The 19,888-nt window shown below is 42.0% G+C and overlaps 1 protein-coding gene across 3 annotated transcripts in view; it reads left to right on the top strand.

Moving 5' to 3' along the window:
• raly (RALY heterogeneous nuclear ribonucleoprotein) overlaps positions 1 to 19,888 on the top strand; it is a 154,628-nt gene that overhangs the window by 125,773 nt on the left and 8,967 nt on the right. For all 3 annotated transcript variants that reach the window (XM_029776428.1, XM_029776427.1, XM_029776426.1), the window contains 2 exons: positions 17,621 to 17,769; positions 18,073 to 18,117. In XM_029776428.1, the coding sequence (XP_029632288.1) occupies positions 17,621 to 17,769; positions 18,073 to 18,114 (191 nt within the window). In that variant the 3' untranslated portion in view covers positions 18,115 to 18,117. The remainder of the gene's footprint in view (positions 1 to 17,620; positions 17,770 to 18,072; positions 18,118 to 19,888) is intronic.

The raw sequence follows: 19,888 nt of genomic DNA, 5'->3' as shown, positions 1-19,888 counted from the left end.
TATGTGACATTATATGCTAGCTTGAAAAATGGGTGTCTGATTATTTCTGGCTGGGTACTCTGCTGACATAATCTAATGTTTTGCTTTCGTTGTAAAGCCTTTTTGAAATCGGACAGTGTGGTTAGATTAACGAGAGTCTTGTCTTTAAAATGGTGTAAAATAGTCATATGTTTGAGAAATTGAAGTAATAGCATTTCTAAGGTATTTGAATAACGCGCCACAGGATTCCACTGGCTGTTACGTAGGTGGGACGATTTCCTCCCACCGACCCTAGAGAGGTTAATCCTCCACCGATCCCTCTCTGCAAATGACTTTGTCAACCACTTTGAAAAGAAGGTTAACGACATCCGCTACTCATTCACTCAGCCTATTGAGTCCACTGGTCTCACTCACACAGAACTACCCTACGCCTTGACCGCTTTCTCACCTCTCTCTTCAATGACATCTTGCGACTAGTGAGGTCTGGCCACCCGACAACCTACCTGCTCGACACCATCCCCTCCTCCCTTCTCCAGACCATCTCTGGAGACCTTCTCCCATTCCTTACTTCCCTCATCAACTCATCTCTGACCACTGGCTGCATCACCTCTGACTTCAAAATGGCCAAAGCTGCTCCGCTCCTGAAGAAACCAACACTCAATTCATCTGAGGTCAAAAACTATAGACCTATATTGCTTCTTTCTTTTCTTTCCAAAACACTTGAGCGTGTTGTCTCTGGTGAACTTTTTTTTTTCGCTCTTAGAACGATCTTCTTGACCCTAACCAGTCAGGCTTCAAGACGGGTCACTCAACCGAGATGGTTCTTCTGTGTCACCATAGCATTCTCTGTATATTATAGCATTTTTTCATGTGGGGAGAAGAAGACTAGGGGAGAAACGGGCACAGAGTGCACACTGCACACAAGCAGGCTAGCAAGCCAAGCAATCCACAGCTGTAGTTAGCAAACAGCACAAAGCCTATACAACAACTTATGTGGTTTGTAAGAGTTGGGAAAATACAAAAAAAGACCTGCCGGGAAGTTTGTTGTGCAGCCGGGCCCGGGCAGTCTGCCCAATTTGAATATCCAAGTGTATGCACATCTGGCAAATCAGCTGTTTATGCCTGGTGTACGCCCAAACCACTATGTTGTTTCCTAACAGGCCAAGCAGGGTCACAGAGAAAAGCTGTTTATTTAACATCCTTGACTTAAAAAATGGTAAGGACATCTATTTAATTCATTTGAGGTCATATTTCATAGAAATCTGGAACAATGGACAGATACTTTAAATCTCATTCAAGTTGTGTTATTATAATAGGACTGGTGTGCAGTTCGCATAGTTTCCTTCCCTCCCCTCATGCTCAAACTGTCCAGTAGGTGGCAGAATTACATAATTAGCCATTGGCTATCTTTCTGGTGTGACGAAAGACGATAACTCTCTCTCTCTCTCTCCCACTTCCTGGTCACAGATTGAACTTTATTGCACTAACAGCCCCCACATACTTTTCCCTATAATGTGATATACCTTATAGGCTTTTTGACCCTCCACAGACACCTAATTCACTGTCTACACAAACACTGTAACGGTGCTGAGTCAGCGAGGTCCTACCCGCGTCTCAAATGGCACCCAATTCACTATGTAGCACATCACTTTTGACCAGAGCCCTATGGAAATAGGATGCAATTTGGGATGCAGCCCTGTTATATGAGCTGGCATTCACACTGGGTTTATGACCCTATTGGCTGGGCCAGCTGTGCTCCTCACTCTCTCTCAAACACACACACAGGTCATAAATTCAAGCTGAGTTCAGTGCTCCCCTGTCTCTGACCAGGTGTGGCCTTAAACCACAGGTTCAGGATCAGTATTCACTTTCTAAATATTTAAGTCAAACCGTATAGATGTGAAACACAATTAACCATGGATCAGGTGTTTAGGGGTCTACTCTACGGAGCCCTATATGTTCTAACTAATCAAATATATGTTTGTCAGTTGATACTCTGCTACCTAATTAAATGTGCTTGCCAGTTGTTTCTCTGCTGCATGTACCGTACTTTTAGTTTTCAAGTAGACTTGTCAATGATGTGACTGGACAAATAGTACCTAGTTGAAGTGCTCTATTGAGAGCAGACACTTACCTCTGGAGCCTTTTTGGGACCCATTCAATCATATTCCGAAACGGTGGTGAAAGCATACCAAAAATACATTTATGCACAAGTCCTCTGTGTTACTGGTTTCATGACTTTGGCTCATGACATTTTTAAGGCACAACCTACAAAATTAGCCCCAAAGGGCAAGGCTTGTGTGGGAACTGAAAAGGCATGTGGTTAACAAAATGTGCAAAGCACCCAGACACTAAATGAGACACAAAAATGGTTACGATTCGGATAAGTCCAAATTCTTATTCCCTCGAATCAACTTGCCTCACATGTATTTGGTTTTGACTGACTTCTGGTCTTCTAGAATGGCTTAACTTTCTCAGGCATGAGGGTTTCTGTAGCTAAGCTTCATAGCTATAGCTCTAGTGTCTATAGTGCTAATAATGTTCTCCTCAGCCAAAGAGGTTTTGTATTTTTTTGTATTTATTTTCTTTGGTGGAAGGGGGGGGTGGGTAAATGTATAATACATTTAGTATGTAAAGGAAAGAAACAAAAATAAGTGAGCCTCCACCCCAGTCATCCCATTCCCCCAACCCCACCCATCCAACATGTCTCCATCCAACCACCCCTCTCCCACCAGAAAACCCTTCCCATACCATCCCTTCCACATCAAATAAAGTAAAACATATTATAGATTAATAGATACAAACAAAATGAATATATGTGTAGCATTTCTGCTTCCATCCCTCTCCTCCCCCAACCTGGGCTTGAACCAGGGACCTTCTGCAAACATCAACAACTGCCTCCCACGAAGCATCGTTACCTATCGCTCCACAAAAGCCGCAGCCCTTGCAGAGCAAGGGAAACAACTAATTCAAGGTCTCAGAGTGAGTGACGTCACCAGCTAACTAGTTAGCCATTTCACACCGGTTACAAATGTACAGTACCAGTCAAAAGTATGGACACCCGACCTCAACCCAATTGAGATGGTTTGAGTTGAGTTGGACCACAGAGTGAAGGAAAAGCAGCCAACAAGTGCTCAGTATATGTGGGAACTCCTTCAAGACTGCTGGGGAAGCATTCCAGGTGAAGCTGGTTGAGAGAATGCCAAGAGTGTGCAAAGCTGTCATCAAGGCAAAGGGTGGCTACTTTGAAGAATCTCAAATATAAAATAAAATTTGATTTGTTTAGCACTTTTTTGGTTACTACCTGATTCCATATTTGTTATTTCATAGTGTTGATGTCTTCACTATTATTGTAGAAAATAGTAAAAATAAATACATAAAAAACCCTTGAATGAGTAGGTTTGTCCAAACTTTTGACAGGTACTGTATTTGTTGGGATTTCTAGGTCTTGCACGTTTGTATAGCTGTGTATGCATAGGCTTGTTCTGAGGAGTAGCAGGTAATGACATCACAGGGGGTTGACTACAAGCATGATAAAAGCAACTTGGACTTTTCCTATGGGACAGAACCCATGAGAGACATCAGTTGTATATGTGATGTTTGATCTTTGACTTCTGTCTACAGCTGTATTTTGATTAAAATTGTTATGATTTATAAGTGCACATTTTGAGTGTTCCTTATTTGTTAAGTAAATAAAACGGAGCACAGAAAAACAGAACCAACATTATTAATTATACTTTGGATGGTGTATCAATACACCCAGTCACTACAAAGATACAGTGGTCCTTCCTAACTCAGTTGAAGGAGAGGAAGGAAACCGCTCAGGGATTCCACAATGATGCCAATGGTGACTTTAAGTTACAGTTACAGAGTTTAATGGATGTGATAGGAGAAAACTGAGGATGGGTCAACAACATTGTAGTTACTCCACAATACTAACCTAATTGACAGAGTGAAAAGAAGGAAACCTATACAGAATAAAAATATTCCAAAACATGCATCCTGTTTGCAACAAAGCACTAAAGTAACACTGCAAGAAATGTGGCAAAGCAATTATATTTTTTGTCCTGAATACAGAAGTGTTATGTTTGTGGCAAATCCAATACAACACATTACTGAGTACCACTCCATATTTTCAAGCATAGTGGTAGGTGCATCATATTATGGGTATGCTTGTAAACGTTAAGGACTGGGGAGGTTTTCAGGATAAAAAAAGAAACAGAATGGCACTAAGTACAGGCAAAATCTGGAGAAGAGAGGAGGGGATAGGGTCAAGCGGGCAGGTTGTTGGGCGGCCGGCCGTCACAAGACGCAAGATTTCATCTTGAGAGAGAGGGGAGAAAGAGGTCAAAGCATAGGGTAGGGCAATGTGAGCAGGACCAGCGGTGTCGTTTGACTTAACAAACGAGGATCGGATGTCGTCGACCTTCTTTTCAAAATGGTTGACGAAGTCATCCGCAGAGAGGGGGGGGGGGGGGGAGGAGGATTCAGGAGGGAGGAGAAGGTGGCAAAGAGCTTCCTAGGGTTAGAGGCAGATGCTTGGAAGTTAGAGTGGTAGAAAGTGGCTTTAGCAGCAGAAACAGAGGAGGAAAATGTAGAGAGGAGGGAGTGAAAAGATGCCAGGTCCGCAGGGAGGCTAGCTTTCCTCCATTTCCGCTCTGCTGCCCGGAGCCCTGTTCTGTGAGCTCGCAATGAGTCGTCAAGCCACGGTCAGTTTCTACCATAGAAGACTCAAACCACTTTGTAAAGACTGTTGACATCTAGTGGAAGCCTTAGGAAGTTTCATAGGCAAAGTGTTGAAGGTGATTCCACAAATCAAATTTCCGCTTCCTGCATGGAATCTTCTCAGGTTTTGGCCTGCCATATGAGTTCTGTTATACTCACAGACGCCATTCAAACAGTTTTAGAAACTTTAGAGTGTTTTCTATCCAAAATCTACTAATTATATGCATATTCTAGTTACTGGGCAGGAGGAGTAACCAGATTAAATCGGGTATGTTTTTTATCCGGCCGTGCAAATACTGCCCCCTAGCCCCAACAGGATATCGCAATATGGCAGCTCACTGGTCACCATAGAAGCACCCTCCGGTAGCTCACACTCCAGCAGGTATATCTCTCTGGTCACCCCCAAAGCCAATTCCTCCTTTGGCCGTCTCTTCTTCCAGTTCTCCGCTGCCAATGATTGGAACGAACTACAAAAATCTCTGAAACTGGAAACACTTATCTCCCTCACTAGCTTTAAGCACCAGCTGTCAGAGCAGCTCACAGATCACTGCACCTGTACATAGCCCATCTATAATTTAGCCCAAACAACTACCTCTTCCCCTACTGTATTTATTTATTTACTTATTTTGCTCCTTTGCACCCCATTATTTCTATTTCTACTCTGCACTTTCTTCCACAATCATTCCACTGTTTTACTTGCTATATTGTATTTACTTTGCCACCATGGCCTTTTTTGCCTTTACCTCCCTTATCTCACCTCCTTTGCTCACATTGTATATAGACTTATTTTTCTACTGTATTACTCCATGTGTAACTCTGTGTTGTTGTATGTGTCGAACTACTTTGCTTTATGGTGCCAGGTCGCAATTGTAAATGAGAACTTGTTCTCAACTTGCCTACCTGGTTAAATAAAGGTGAAATAAATAAATACAAATATTTAAAAATAAATTGTGGAAAAGCTGTTTGGAAAGCAAATGGCTATTGCTGTAGAGATTACAATGAAAAGACTCCAATCTGTCTTTAAATTATGAAAATTCTCAACTAAATTGAGTGAACAGTAAGTAGCCTATCTTATTGGCACCAGCAGAGAGCATCAGCCATATCCCCGCATTCCTAGTCGATCGCCAAACATTTCTGCAAAAAAACCAATGATAAAGCCTTAGGTTCCTATTTTTTATTGCGCTGTTGATGGTAGGTGCACCAGATTCAGCTGCCCTGCGTGCCGGATAGGCGACGTGTTCCCATTTGACATTTTTTTGTGTGTCAGGCCATAGGATAAACAACAGATTTGTGCATGAGGCAAAACAATGCAGTGCGACTCGAGTTTCGCCATAAACTGGAAGACGGTGTCCCTTTTGGTTAGCAGAGGAAAAGTAGAGTGGGGGAACGTTCAGAGGCGAACTCTCAGTCTGCTGCTTTCTACCCTCCGCTGAGACTGACCATCAGATGCAGGCACCAAAAGTGAATTATTTAAATGTAGGCTCACTCAGCTGTACCTCACAAGTAATACAACTCTATTGCTGATGTGATCATATAGCAACAATTCTCTCTTTTATGGACAAGTCTTACAAATGGATACATTCTTTCTACAGCTTATCAGTGTACACCCAATATGTTCCCCCTGTTGATGATGCTTATTATGCATTATGGTTGAACCTAAAATATTACATGTAACAAAAAATGAAATAGGATTAAATATATATGTGAAATTGAATTAAACAATAATGTATGTTGATGCTAATATTATGAAGAATATTTAATTATGTTTCCATATGTCACAGCTGTCTTCGTCCTCAGACGAAATAGAGAAGTCCTCATCTGACAAAGTAGACCAATACGCAGCGGAGGTCGCGTTCATCTTTGAATTTAATTAATCAATAACGTGAACACTATACAAAACAAGAAACAACGACAGCACAACAGTTTTGCAGGCTATTCGAAAAGCAATGCAAAAACAACTACACACAAAACACAAAGACAAACACACCCTATTATATAGGACTCCCAATCAAAGGCAACTCAACACACCTGCCTTCAATTGGGAGTCCAATCCCAATTAAGAATACATAGAAAACAAACCTAGAACCTATACCCACAACTAACTAACTAAACATAGAAATACATAAACACAAAGCAGTACCCAAAACCCCCGGAATACATAAATAAAACGACCTACTACCTACACCACCACCCCGAACCATATAAAACAAATACCCTCTGCCACATCCTGACCAAACTACAACAACAAATAACCCTTAACTGGTCAGGACGTGACACCATATGATAACAATAGCCTAATATATTCAATAAACTATTGTTTTTTAACAGTTTCACTTAATTCATTCTAATTAACTTAATAATTATGACACACCCCTCACTATTGTCATTGGTTGCACTAATTGCACTGTTAGTCTACATAACCTGGTTGAAACATTCACTGTCACGCCCTGATCTGTTTCACCTGTCCTTGTGATTGTCTCCACCCCCTCCAGGTATTGCTTGTTTTCCCCAGTGTATTTATCCCTGTGTTTCCTGCCTCTCTGTGCCAGTTCGTCTTGTATTTTTCCAAGTCAACCAGTGTTTTTCCCAATCTCTTGCTTTTTGAATTCTCAATTTTCATAGTCCTCCTGGTTTTGACCCTTGCCTGTTTCTGGACTTTGTACCCGCCTGCCTGACCATTCTGCCTGCCTTGACCACGAGCCTGTCTGCCACTCTGTACCTCCTGGACTCTGATCTGGTTTTGACCTTTTGCCTGTCCACGACCATTCTCTTGCCTACTCCTTTGGATTAATAAACATTGTAAGACTCCAACCATCTGCCTCCTGTGTCTGCATTTGGGTCTCGCCTTGTGCCTTGATAGTACGAACTGGCCATGACAGACCCAGCAGACTTGGACCAGCTTCGCCAAGCTGTCTTTCTGCAGGTAACCACCATTGGGAGACATCAGGAGTTGCTACAAGGCCTTTTGGAAGGGCTCGGTTCCTTGACAGAACGCCACGACCATGGGTTAAAGGCTATTATAGAGCAAATCAGGGAGTTAGCTCAGACTGTCTGCCACCTCTGGAAAAACCCCAATCACCCAGTAATTTTTTTCCCTCTCTGTGGTGAGTTTGTACAGCCTATCCCGACTCTCTGTGAACCCCGCTTACCTCCTCCAGAGTGATATTCAGGGAGTCCTGGTACCTGTCAGGGTTTTCTCTCTCAGTGCTCGCTTATTTTTGAGCTACAGCCATCTTCGTTTTCTTCAGACCGATTGAAGATAGTGTATATAATTACGCTAATGTCGAGAAGGGTGCTCTCCTGGGCTATGGCAGTTTAGGAACAACAATCTGCCATTTGCAGTCATTTGGAAGAATTCATGGCAGAGATGAGAAATTTGAGTCTCCGGTATCCGGGAGAAAGGCGGCCAGCAAACTGCTTGACTAACGTCAAAACTCCCGTAGTGTGGCAGTCTACACGGTGGACTTTCGCATGTTGGCTGCCGAGAATGCCTGGAATCCGGAGACTCTTTTCGATACTTTTCTGCACGGATTATCTGAGGTAAAGGATGAGCTAGCTGCTCGGGAACTGCCGGTGGACCTCAACTCTCTTATCGCCTTAACCATTAAAATTGATGAACACCTAAGTGAATGCAAGAGTGAGAGGTCTGGTCTCGGGAACAGTCGTGCACCCGATATGGCACGTTCACCTCGTATGGAATCCAAAAGTTTCCGAAGGCAGCTCTTCCGAGAGGAGTCAAAGTCACCTGAGCGCTCTCGTGAAACTATGACGGGTGAGTTGGATACTCCTGAGCCTATGCAGTTGGGAAGAACTAAGCTATCAGTTTGGGAGCGCACATGGAGGATGAATAATAACTGTTGTCTGTACTGTGGAGTGGCATGACATTTTATAGCTACCTGCCCTATTGGGAAACCCTTGTCTCTAGTGGGTACCAGTACTATGGTGAGTCAGACTGGGAGTTCCCTAATTCCCATCACCCACACACCCGTTTTTGCGCTTGTGCTGTGGGGAAAGCAATCTAAGTCTTTCCGAGTGCTCATTGATTCTGGGGCTGATGAATGTCTTATGGATGCCACGATAGCTTCGGAGCTTGGTATTCCCACTCAGCCTCTCTCTGTGCCCATGGATGCTAGGGCACTGGACTGCCACTCTATAGTGGAAGTCACCCATAGTACTGTGCCCATTCATTTACGGGTTTCTGGTAACCACAGTGAGACCATACAGTTCCTCCTCATTGCATCTCCCCATGTTCTGGTTGTTGGGATTTTCCTGGCTACAAAAGCACAATCCTGTGATTGACTGGACCACAAGCTCCATCCTGGGTTGGAGTCCTTTTTGCCATTCCCTACATAAGGGACGCCGATGGCATTTCCCGTATGATTGATGAGGATCTCTATATTGCAAATGTACGGTCCCTTACTAGACGTCCGCAAATATTTTTAAAATAGGCCGCCGGCCTCAGGTCTTCCGGGAAGTCATCAAATAAAGTCTCTCATACATTTGGCTTCCATTTTATAACATTCTAAACTTTTGGTCATTTTTCCGCTGTTCTGGAAAACTCCACCAGATGGCGACTGGCTACTTATTGCAAATAGACAAAACATCACCAAAGTGAGATGGCCATTTGTCCTAAATGGAAAAGACTTCGGAGACAAAACTCGGTGAGCACAGGTTTGACCAAATGGGTTTTTAGCCCAGTAACAAGATGGCGTCAATGCCTCAACACTTTGAGTTAAGGCCCATTTTCTGGGATTAAAGGTAAACGGTAATAGAGCGCTAATTTGACCGCTTCACATCAAAGTACATGAACCTACGGTGTAAGGGAATGTAGATCCAGTTGTGGCGTGTTCAGACGAATCCGTTAACTTCTTGGGGCTATGTGGGACGTTAGCGTGCCCCCCGTGGCGCACCCTATCAACAGCAGGTGCATTTCAAGAGCGGCAAATTTGAAACCAAATAAATGTCAAAATTCAAATTTCTCAAACATACAACTAACTTACAGCCTTTGAAAGATAAACATCTTCTTAATCTAACCACGTTTACCGATTTCAAAAAGGTTTTACGGGGAAAGCATAAAGTTAGGTTATGTTAGGAGAGTACATTGACAATAGCTGTGTGCAATGCATTGTCGATTCAAAGACAGGCGTCACCAAAACCATACAATCAGCTAAAATTATGCACTAACCTTTTACAATCTCCATCAGATGACACTCCTAGGACATTATGTTAGACAATGCATGCATTTTTAGTTCTATCAAGTTCATATTTATATCTAAAAACAGCGTTTTACTATGGCGTTGATGTTCAGGAAATCGCTTCCCTCCAATACCGGCAGTCAAGTCATGACAACAAAATAATTAATTAATATTAGAAAACATTGCTAAAATATTATATTGTCATTCAAAGAATTATAGATTTACATCTCTTGAACGCAATGGACTTGTCAGATTTAAAATTAACCTTACTGGGAAATCACACTTTGCAATAATCTGAGCACTGCGCCAGAAAAATACGCATTGCGATACAGACTAACCGCCATGTTGGAGAGATCTAAAATCGAAAATACTATGTAAATAATCCATTACCTTTGATTCTCTTCATCAGATGTCACTTCCAAAGAGTCCCAGGTCCATAACGAATGTAGTTTTGTTCAAAAAAGCTCATCATTTATGTCCAAAAACCTCCGTGTTGTAGCACATGATCTAAGCCAGCCGGACTTCACTTCACTTCAAGAACGGAAAAAATATATTTCCGTTCGTTCAAACATGTCAAACGTTGTATCGCATAAATCATTAGGGCCTTTTTTAACCAGAACATGAATAAAATTCAAGGCGGACCATTGGGTTTTCTTTTAAAACGTTTCGGAATGAGAGTACCCACCATCAAATCGCACGCCAGGTGTCTAATGGGCCATCACGTTCCATGACTCTTATTCGGTCAGATCTCAGAGTAGAATACTCAAAACACTTTGTAAAGGCTGGGGACATCTTGTGGAAGCAATAGGAAGTGCCAGAATATTCCTAACCCCCTTTGTTTTTCAATGGCATAGGCTCAAAGTCAATTCAACACATCAGGTATCCACTTCCTGTCAGAATCTGTCTCAGGGTTTTGCCTGCCAAATGAGTTCTGTTATACTCACAGACACCATTCAAACAGTTTTTGAAACTTTAGGGTGTTTTCTATCCAAACCTGAACAATAATATGCATATTCTAGCTTCTGAGTTGCTGTAATAGGCAGTTAAAAATGGGCACATATTTTTTCAAAAATTCTCAATACTGCCCCCTATACCCTAACAGGTTATTAAGGCGGGTTTCGGAACTCTACATGATTTCTGTGATTTTTATGAACTCACACACACATACAGTCAATGGGGAAAGACATAGTGTGAGGCTTTCAGAAACAAAGAGCCTGCAATAGTTACCTGTGTTTAAACTATCAAAGAACCGTCAGACCTAGAGCTCTGAAACTTTAAATAAATGTTCTAGAACTTAAGTCGATAAATGGCATCATCGTAGTCTCTAGGCCGTGCCGAGTTCAAGGAAATGTCCCACCTGACCGTAGCTCGCTCTGTCTGACGGCAGCGACTGTGCAAATAGCAGGCCTGGGATGAAGCCTGCCTAGTAGTGATTTAATGATGCTTTGGACATATTGCAGCCTCTGGGTCACACAGAGATACGTTGTTTTTGATTGGCTCATCGGGGGGAGGTTGGGGTGGACAAGCCACAGAGTTATTCTAGCTGTGTGCACCGGTTCATGTAGTCTGACACATCCAAGTTTCTCCCTAAGGATAACATGGGTTTACAGGTTATGCTCTAACTCTGCTTCTGTGCAGGCCATTTTCAAAATTCCTTTTGCCATGTGTTCAGGGTCACCTGTAGCTCAACAGATATCAACATGAAAAGATTGAATGGTCCCCTTCATATCCTAAAGGTGAATGTGAACTTTACCACCAAATAGGGCTGAAATCATCACAAAGGGAAACAAATGGCATCACCATAGTCTCTAGGTCATGCTGAGTTCAACGAGATGCCCCACTTGACCGTAGCTCACTCGGTCTGAACGCAGCGACCGTGCAAAAAAGTAGGCCCAAAATTAAGCCTGATCTAAATTTGAGGTGCTTTTGGGTGACAGCGACAGAACCGTTGACGCTAGAAACACAATTCAACCACAGGAACGTTCTTAAGGTCCTCCCGATCTGCGCAAGCCTAACCTTAACAGTCTACAATGACATCTCTCCCCATAGGAATACATTGCTTGCTCCCCTAACTTCAACGTGATGCCTATGTGGGTTCAATTTGCCATATCAAACTGTCTTCAATTACAATCCATCAGGCCACTATGAGGATTACCTGTGTTGATTCTAAGCTTCCTGGAGAAACCGGAAGTGGTTAAATTCACCCTAAAAGTGGTTTTGATAAACCCAACCTGCAGTTTTTGAAAAACACTGCCTTCAACCCTCTGTAAATCAATCAGTTCTTAGCGTAAAGACTTGAAACTCAGGATTCTGTAAAAGCCTACCCCAAGGAGGATATGTGTTTACTTTCAGTGCCAACCGGAAGTGCCTTAATTAACCTCTTATGGCTAGGGGGCAGTATTTTCACGGCCGGATAAAAAACGTACCCGATTTAATCTGATTATTACTCCTGCCCAGAAACTAGAATATGCATATAATTATTAGCTTTGGATAGAAAACACTCCAAAGTTTCTAAAACTGTTTGAATGGTGTCTGTGAGTATAACAGAAGTCATTTGGCAGGCCAAAACCTGAGAAGATTCCAAACAGGAAGCGCCCTCTCTGACCATTTCTTGCCCTCCTTTATCATCTCTAACCAAAACAGGGGATCTCTGGCATGACGTGACACTTCCTACGGCTCCCATAGGCTCTCAGAACCCGGGAAAAAGCTGAATGACGTAATTCCAAGCCCTGGCTGAAAAGCTTTAGCGCATTTGCTAAGTGGTCTATCAGCGGACAATGGGACTCATGCTCGTGCACGAGACGACCCCATGTTTTTATTCTATCGTCTTTGAACGGATACAACGACTCCCGGTTGGAATATTATCGCTTTTTTACGAGATTTTAAACAGCGTTTGACATGCTTCGAAGTACGGTAATGAAATATTTAGAAATCTTTTGTCACGAAATGCGCCATGCACGTGACCCTTATTTACCATTGGGATAGTGTCTTGAACGCACAAACAAAACGCCGCTGTTGGAACATAACTATGGATTATTTTGGACCAAAACAACATTTGTTATTGAAGTAGAAGTCCTGGGAGTGCATTCTGACGAAGAACACCAAAGGTAATCAAATTTTTCTAATAGTAAATCGGAGTTTGGTGAAGGCTAAACTTGGTGGGTGTCTAAATAGCTAGCCCTGTGATGCCGGGCTATCTACTTTAATATTGCAAAATGTGCTTTCACCGAAAAGCTATTTTAAAATCGGACATATCGAGTGCATAGAGGAGTTCTGTATCTATAATTCTTAAAATAATTGTTATGCTTTTTGTGAACGTTTTATCGTGAGTAATTTAGTAAATTGTTAGTAAATTCGCTGGAAGTTTGCGGGGGGTATGCTAGTTCTGAACGTCACATGCTAATGTAAAAAGCTGGTTTTTGATATAAATATGAACTTGATTGAACAAAACATGCATGTATTGTATAACATAATGTCCTAGGGTTGTCATCTGATGAAGATCATCAAAGGTTAGTGCTGCATTTAGCTGTCTTCTGGGTTTATGTGACATTATATGCTAGCTTGAAAAATGGGTGTCTGATTATTTCTGGCTGGGTACTCTGCTGACATAATCTAATGTTTTGCTTTCGTTGTAAAGCCTTTTTGAAATCGGACAGTGTGTTTAGTTTAACGAGAGTCTTGTCTTTAAAATGGTGTAAAATAGTCATATGTTTGAGAAATAGAAATGCTATTACTTCAAAGGTATTTGAATAACGCGCCACGGGATTCCACTGGCTGTTGAGTAGGTGGGACGATTTTGTCCCACATACCCTAGAGAGGTTAAATCAAGCACATTAATACACTTTATAAAGGGGTTTAGAGCCTAACTGGCAAACATAAGCAGCGTGTGAGTTTTAAGTTTGGGGAAGATAATTTTCACCATAAAAATGCACCTTTTAAAAAAAAAAGCATTACATGCATAATCGCATTTGTGGTCACTTTTGATAATGGTCTTTCCCCGCTAATGGAACATTCGCGCTTATAGCCTACTGCTATATGCGCATTGCTGCGCTTATAATTTGAAGAAATAGCCTAATAGTTTATCAACATTTTAAGCTAAATGTTCTGATCTGTTGCATTAGCCTCATTGCGTAAAAAAGTGATGCTAGGGGTTGTATTAATTTGCAATCTATTGCATCCCACAACTGCCCCAGACAATGTTTGTAATATTTATTTCTCGCACAGAAACGGCTGACTTTTGTACTATGGGGGATAGTAAATTGACGTAGGCTAGTGCTTTTGCTCTTTGTTAGGCCTATTCATCTTGTTGGCTGACAAAAAGTAAATGTGGACATTTCTTCCAATATCTTCATATACCAAGAAATTGGATAAGGAAGCGCACAGTTGCGTCCCCAATGTGTCTGTCTTCACTTGTAACCTGTGAGAAAGACCCAATCACGTGATGGAGAGAGCCATGTGAGTGAGAGGTGCTTAGGAGTGCACAGCACTCAGGGAGAAGGGCACAGGGCAGCATTTTGGGCCAAGGGCACAACGGCCTCTGGCCACAAAAAGGCATGTACTTTATTAGGGTGCATTACGGCCACAAAGGTGATGCTGCCATGAAATTCGAGGCATTATCAAATGCTTGTCAAATTGTGAATGAGAGACTAATGAAGTGTGTACAGCCTGCGTAAAAAAATCAAAGCAGAGCTCATGCCTTTCAAGCGACTTTTTTCAAAATCATCATGAGAGTCGCATCATGCAGCCTTACAATGTAATAAAATCAAAACATATAGCCCAATGTTCCATTAATAACACAAAATTAAGCATATAGGAGTACCTATTTCTTTGTTAACCACTCAACACAGAATAAGTAGCCGCATGTGCACACTCTCTCAAATTGTTTTGAGAAAATATTTATATTTCATTCTTTGTATTTGTTCAATTGTATTCTTCATATTATAAAATAATGCCACAGAATTATAAGAAAATCTTGTCTGCTAAATGAACTAGTGTAGCAGCCCACAGCCATTTGGCATAGCTAGATCAGGACCTAACATACGGACAACTCAGAGTATGCTATTCTACATTTTCTTCATATCATTCTTCTTTAGATCTGTCTAAAATAAATAATGGATTTATTGTGAAGGTGTTGGCTATATTACATGGATTTAGACTTTTTTTAAATGGTTTTCCATCTGGCCACATGGCCTTGTGATTGCCAAAATCCTTAAGTATCCCTGTAACAATGAGGCCCTTTATCTGCTTCTCCAGAGTAAAATGAACTCGTGGATACCATTTTAATGTCTGAGTGCAATTTGAAGGAAGTTGCTAACTAGTGCTAGCGACATTGCTAACTACTGTTAGTGACTGGAAGTCTATGGGTATCTGATGCTACCCATAGACTTGAAATCATTCCGCTAACGCTAGTTAGCATTGGCTCGCAAAACTACCCCTAACTTCCTTCATATTGGACACAGAGACATACAAATTGTATCCACGAGTTCATCTAACTTTTTTTGCTCACATTGGCCACGGAGAGTGAGATCACACAGTCATCCGGAAAAACATGGGCTTTCACGCAAGGCACAGTGTTATATTCTTCAAAGCGAGAATAAAAGGCATTTATCTCATTTCCCTTTGTAATCCATTATTGTCTGCAAGCTCTGTCACATATGACGAGCATCGGAGCCGGTGTAATAGGATTACACCTTCCTTTTATATTGTCCTTTTGCATGTTTGATGTCTCGGAGGTCGTAGTGGGCTTTCTTGTATGCATCTATGTCCATTTCCCTTTCCTTGTAAGTGGTAACTCTAGCCTTTAACGCAGCGCGGATAAATATTGCCTGGAATACATGTTTTTTGGATTGGATATGTTCTTAGTCGCTGTGGAGATGACATGGTCTATGCACTTATTGATGAAGTCCGTAACTGTTGTAGTAAACGCCTCAATGCTATCGGATGAATCCCGGAACATATCCAACAGTCTTGTAGACTCGTGACTGCTTCGTTTGACCACTTCCGTGTTGAGCGCATCACTGGTGCTTCCTGTTTGAGCTTTTCTTTGTAAACAGGAAGCTGGAGAATGGAGTCATGGCCAAAGAGAGGACAAGTGAAGGCCCTGTATGCGTTTCTGTGGGGTAGAATAAAAGTGGTCAAGAGTTTAAGATGAGGAGACGTGTTGGTAGAGGTAGGACAGTTTTAAGTCTATCCGCATTAAAGCGACCTCCCACCAGCAACGCTGCTTCTGGGAGAGTGGTTTCTTGTTTTTTATTTATGGGCCCATACAGTTCGTTGAGTGCCAGAGATGTATTGACTTGTGGAGGGACGTAGACAGCCATGATAATTATGGATGAGAACTCTTGGTAGATAAAAGGGTTTGCAGTTTACCATGAGGTATTCTATATCAGGTGAGCAAAAGCTCGAGATTTCCTTCACACTTGAAGCAGCTGTTATTTATGAAACAAACACTCCACCTCCTTTTGAATTCCCAGAAGCCGCCGTTCGATCCTGCCGCTGCATGGAGAATAAACTGAGTACTAAGTGCATAGCGTCATCATTCAGTCACATCTGAGTAAGACATAATATTGCAGCTTTTCAAGTCTCTGATGGGAGACTCTCAAACGAAACTCATCCATCATATTCTTGAGTGACTGGACATTTGCCAATAAAATGGAGGTGAGCGCCGTTCGGTTTTCTCTTCGCCTCAATTTCACCAGGACTCCATCTCGTCTCCCGCATCTACGCAGGGTCCGGTATGAACAGTGGAACAGCGGAGTCGTATTTGAAGTCAAAATCGAGGTTAGAAAACTGTCTGATGTCCAAAACTGCTTGGTCGTCATTTGTGATAATAATATATGAACTTTCTGAACAAAAAAAAAAGTTAAGATAAACACGATAAAAGTCACTATATAGCAAGTTGGGTTGGAACTCATAATGACGCCCTTCTCTGTCGGCGCCATCTTGGGAAATGGAGTCACACCTCTGTCGCATTGGCCACATTCTCCAGACTTTCCACTTTAGTTGAATAGGCATCCACTTTAGAAGTGAGCAATGCGAGTGATTAATTTACCGGTTTTAATTTCAAGTTGAGGATAGAGGTAATCTCCTCACGAACAATCTCTTATAGTAATGGCCAGCTCTCTCTGTTTTCTGTTGTTAAGAGCCGCCATGTTTCCACAGGTGAATTGTGAACGGACCAGCAGCACCAGTGCAACAGAAAAAAATCTATTCAGTCATGTTTGTTTCCTCATTAGCTAGCAAGCAAAGAACCGGCTAACTTTACCAGTATATTCAAACATTTGGGGCACAGAAAGTAAAAGGGATAGCTTCTTCAGGAGAGCAATAATCATAGTAATGAATGAATGACACATCTCTAGCATGTCTTCATCACAAACGTGACACTTAAAGAGACAGTGTACAATTTTCAATGTAATGTATCTCGAAAGGAAAATGTTACTTTTACATAATGTAGAAATGTAATATTCCATAAATGTGGATTTGTATCAACATTTTAGCTTTTTATAATAAACAAATGTATTTACATGTTTACATATTTGTTTATAGGGCACAACATGTACTTCAGAAGTAGCTGGAATTCATATAGGCTATATCTCAATCGATTAAAAAAATATATTTTCTTGTGCTTCAAGATGTTGTTGTGCTCTTAACCTTTTTAAAGTAAAACAATGTAAATGTAGAGCCCTGTGTGTGTGTGTGTGTGTGTGTGTGTGTGTATGTAGAGCTACGGAAGTCAGAGGACAACAAGAGTGAGGTGTTTCAGGACGAGTCATGCTCAGACACAGAGGAGCTGGTAGACGAGCCCCATAACAGTGATGTGGAGGATGGGGAGGAGGACGGCACACAGAATGAGTGTGAAGATGACGACATGGTCAGATTGTGTGTGCTTGTGCTTGCGAGCATGTGTCCTTGAAGCCTGTATTGATTTGGGGTGTGTGTGCATGTGCACGCATATTTGCAAGGGTGGGGGTTAGTGTGTTTGTGTGACCGTGCGTATGTAAGTTTGTGTGGCTGTGCGTGAAGGCAGTATGGATGTGGGCGGAGGTGTGAAGGTATTTGAGGTCACATCACACGCTGTCTGAACGAATGTTTGCTCAACTATAAGTTCTATTGCATGATATTACATTCAATTCCCTCGGTAGGCACTTACATTTCTCCTCACGTCATTTCCCAGGAAAACAACCACCTATCAGAAATGGACTCCATCCTGCAATAAAAGGCAAGTTGTTCTGAATGTCGAAATACTCAAGTGAAGCAAAAACTTTTGATTGTCACTAATTACTTGAAATGTGCATGGCCACCGGGCATTTGAATGAGACAATATGTCAGAACAGAACTACTCTGATGCACATTCACAGCTGTGCTTTTGAAAGACAGCCTGGTCCAAACAGCATGGCAGCTAGTCAATGACTATATAAATGATGGTAAATTGCTTTATTGACTTGAATGTAGGAACATTAATAAATGCTAGAGCACTCACATGGATAACGTCTGGGTAGCTTGCTAGCTAAGTACATCGAGTAAACAATTGAGGTCTTCTTTGAAAAGGTGGGTGAGCAATAATACTTAAAATATGCAGAAAACCAGCCACCACTTATTTATCGACCCCCAAAAAATATGTTGAGTAGATACAAGGACTTGACTTGGATGTCCATCCGAAAGCCTTTTTCTTGGTATATGTCCAAGAGCAACTGTGAGTACCAAAACATTTTTATTGTAGCACAATATTCAGTGAAATATAGACTGTGCAGATTTCAATCCGTTTTGATTCTCTGAGTAATGTACGTATCCGTACATTACTCACTTGAAAACCTGTTATGCAACAGGACCATCACAGATTAAATTGACCAAATCACCCATTTACTGTAGTAAATGTTAACAACAAATCTGTCTTACTTGGCTCTAAGCTAAAATGTCAGTTACAGATATCTAGTGGGAAATTACTCACATTGAACTTGAAACAGTTGGTAAAAGTTATCAAAATGTGGGAAATTATCCCAATTGTTTTCTCTAATCTGGTGTTCAAGGTTAAATGGCTCAACTTCTCTCGCGTTTAGACCTCCTCAGCCACTGCGATATTGCAAGGCTTTCAGAAGACAAACATGCCATAGTGTCAGGAATCTGTTTCTGATTCCACTGTGATCACATTTCCCCATTTCTCCTCTGAGCAAACACAGAGTGAGGCCCAGGAGACCCAAGCCAAATGAACACAGCGCCAGACACCAATTTTCCCGGTCCGTCACGCTGCCTCCGACGGACACGTGTTTATTTATTTATAAGTTGACGCTCACAGAGAGGGTTTGCGTTGGCGACTGAATCAGGCTCATGAGGAAGGTCGTTTTCATACAGTAGGCTGCAGATATTCACATCTGAGCCTGCATTGAAATAAAATGAGAACATACACTCAGCGGACAGTAAACCCATCTAGTCCTGGGTCGGATCCCACTTTGCTTCCAGAACAGTCTGAATTATTCGGGGCATGGGCACATTGCTTAATTGGTATCAAGGGACACATCTTGTGCCAGGAAAACAGTACCCCTACCAGCCTGTACCATTGACACCAGGAAGGATAGGGCCTGACTCTGCCGTCAGCATAACGCAACAGGAACTGTGATTTGTCGAACCAGGCAATGTTTTTCCACTCCTGAATTGTCCAGTGTTCGTGATCACGTGCCCACTGGAGCCGCTTCTTCTTGTTTTTAGCTGATAGGAGTGGAAACTCGGTGTGGTCGTCTGCTGCAATAGCCCATCCGTGACAAGGAATGAAGAGTTGTGCTTTCCGATATGCCGTTATGCACACCACCGTTGTAATGCGCCATTATGCCTTGTTTGTGGCCCGACTGTTAGCTTGCATGATTCTTGCTATTCTCAGTCGACCTCTCATCAACGAGCTACAACAGGACTGCTGCTGTTTGTCACACCATTCTCGGTAAACCCTAGACATTATCTTGCGGTGGAAAGCCCAGGTAGCCGGCCATTTCTGAGATACT

Source organism: Salmo trutta, chromosome 14 (genome assembly GCF_901001165.1).
Source record: "Salmo trutta chromosome 14, fSalTru1.1, whole genome shotgun sequence".
In the NCBI taxonomy this organism is placed as follows: domain Eukaryota; kingdom Metazoa; phylum Chordata; class Actinopteri; order Salmoniformes; family Salmonidae; genus Salmo; species Salmo trutta.
The sequence above is the reverse complement of the archived record's forward strand: the minus strand, read 5'-3'. Positions and strand labels throughout refer to the sequence as shown.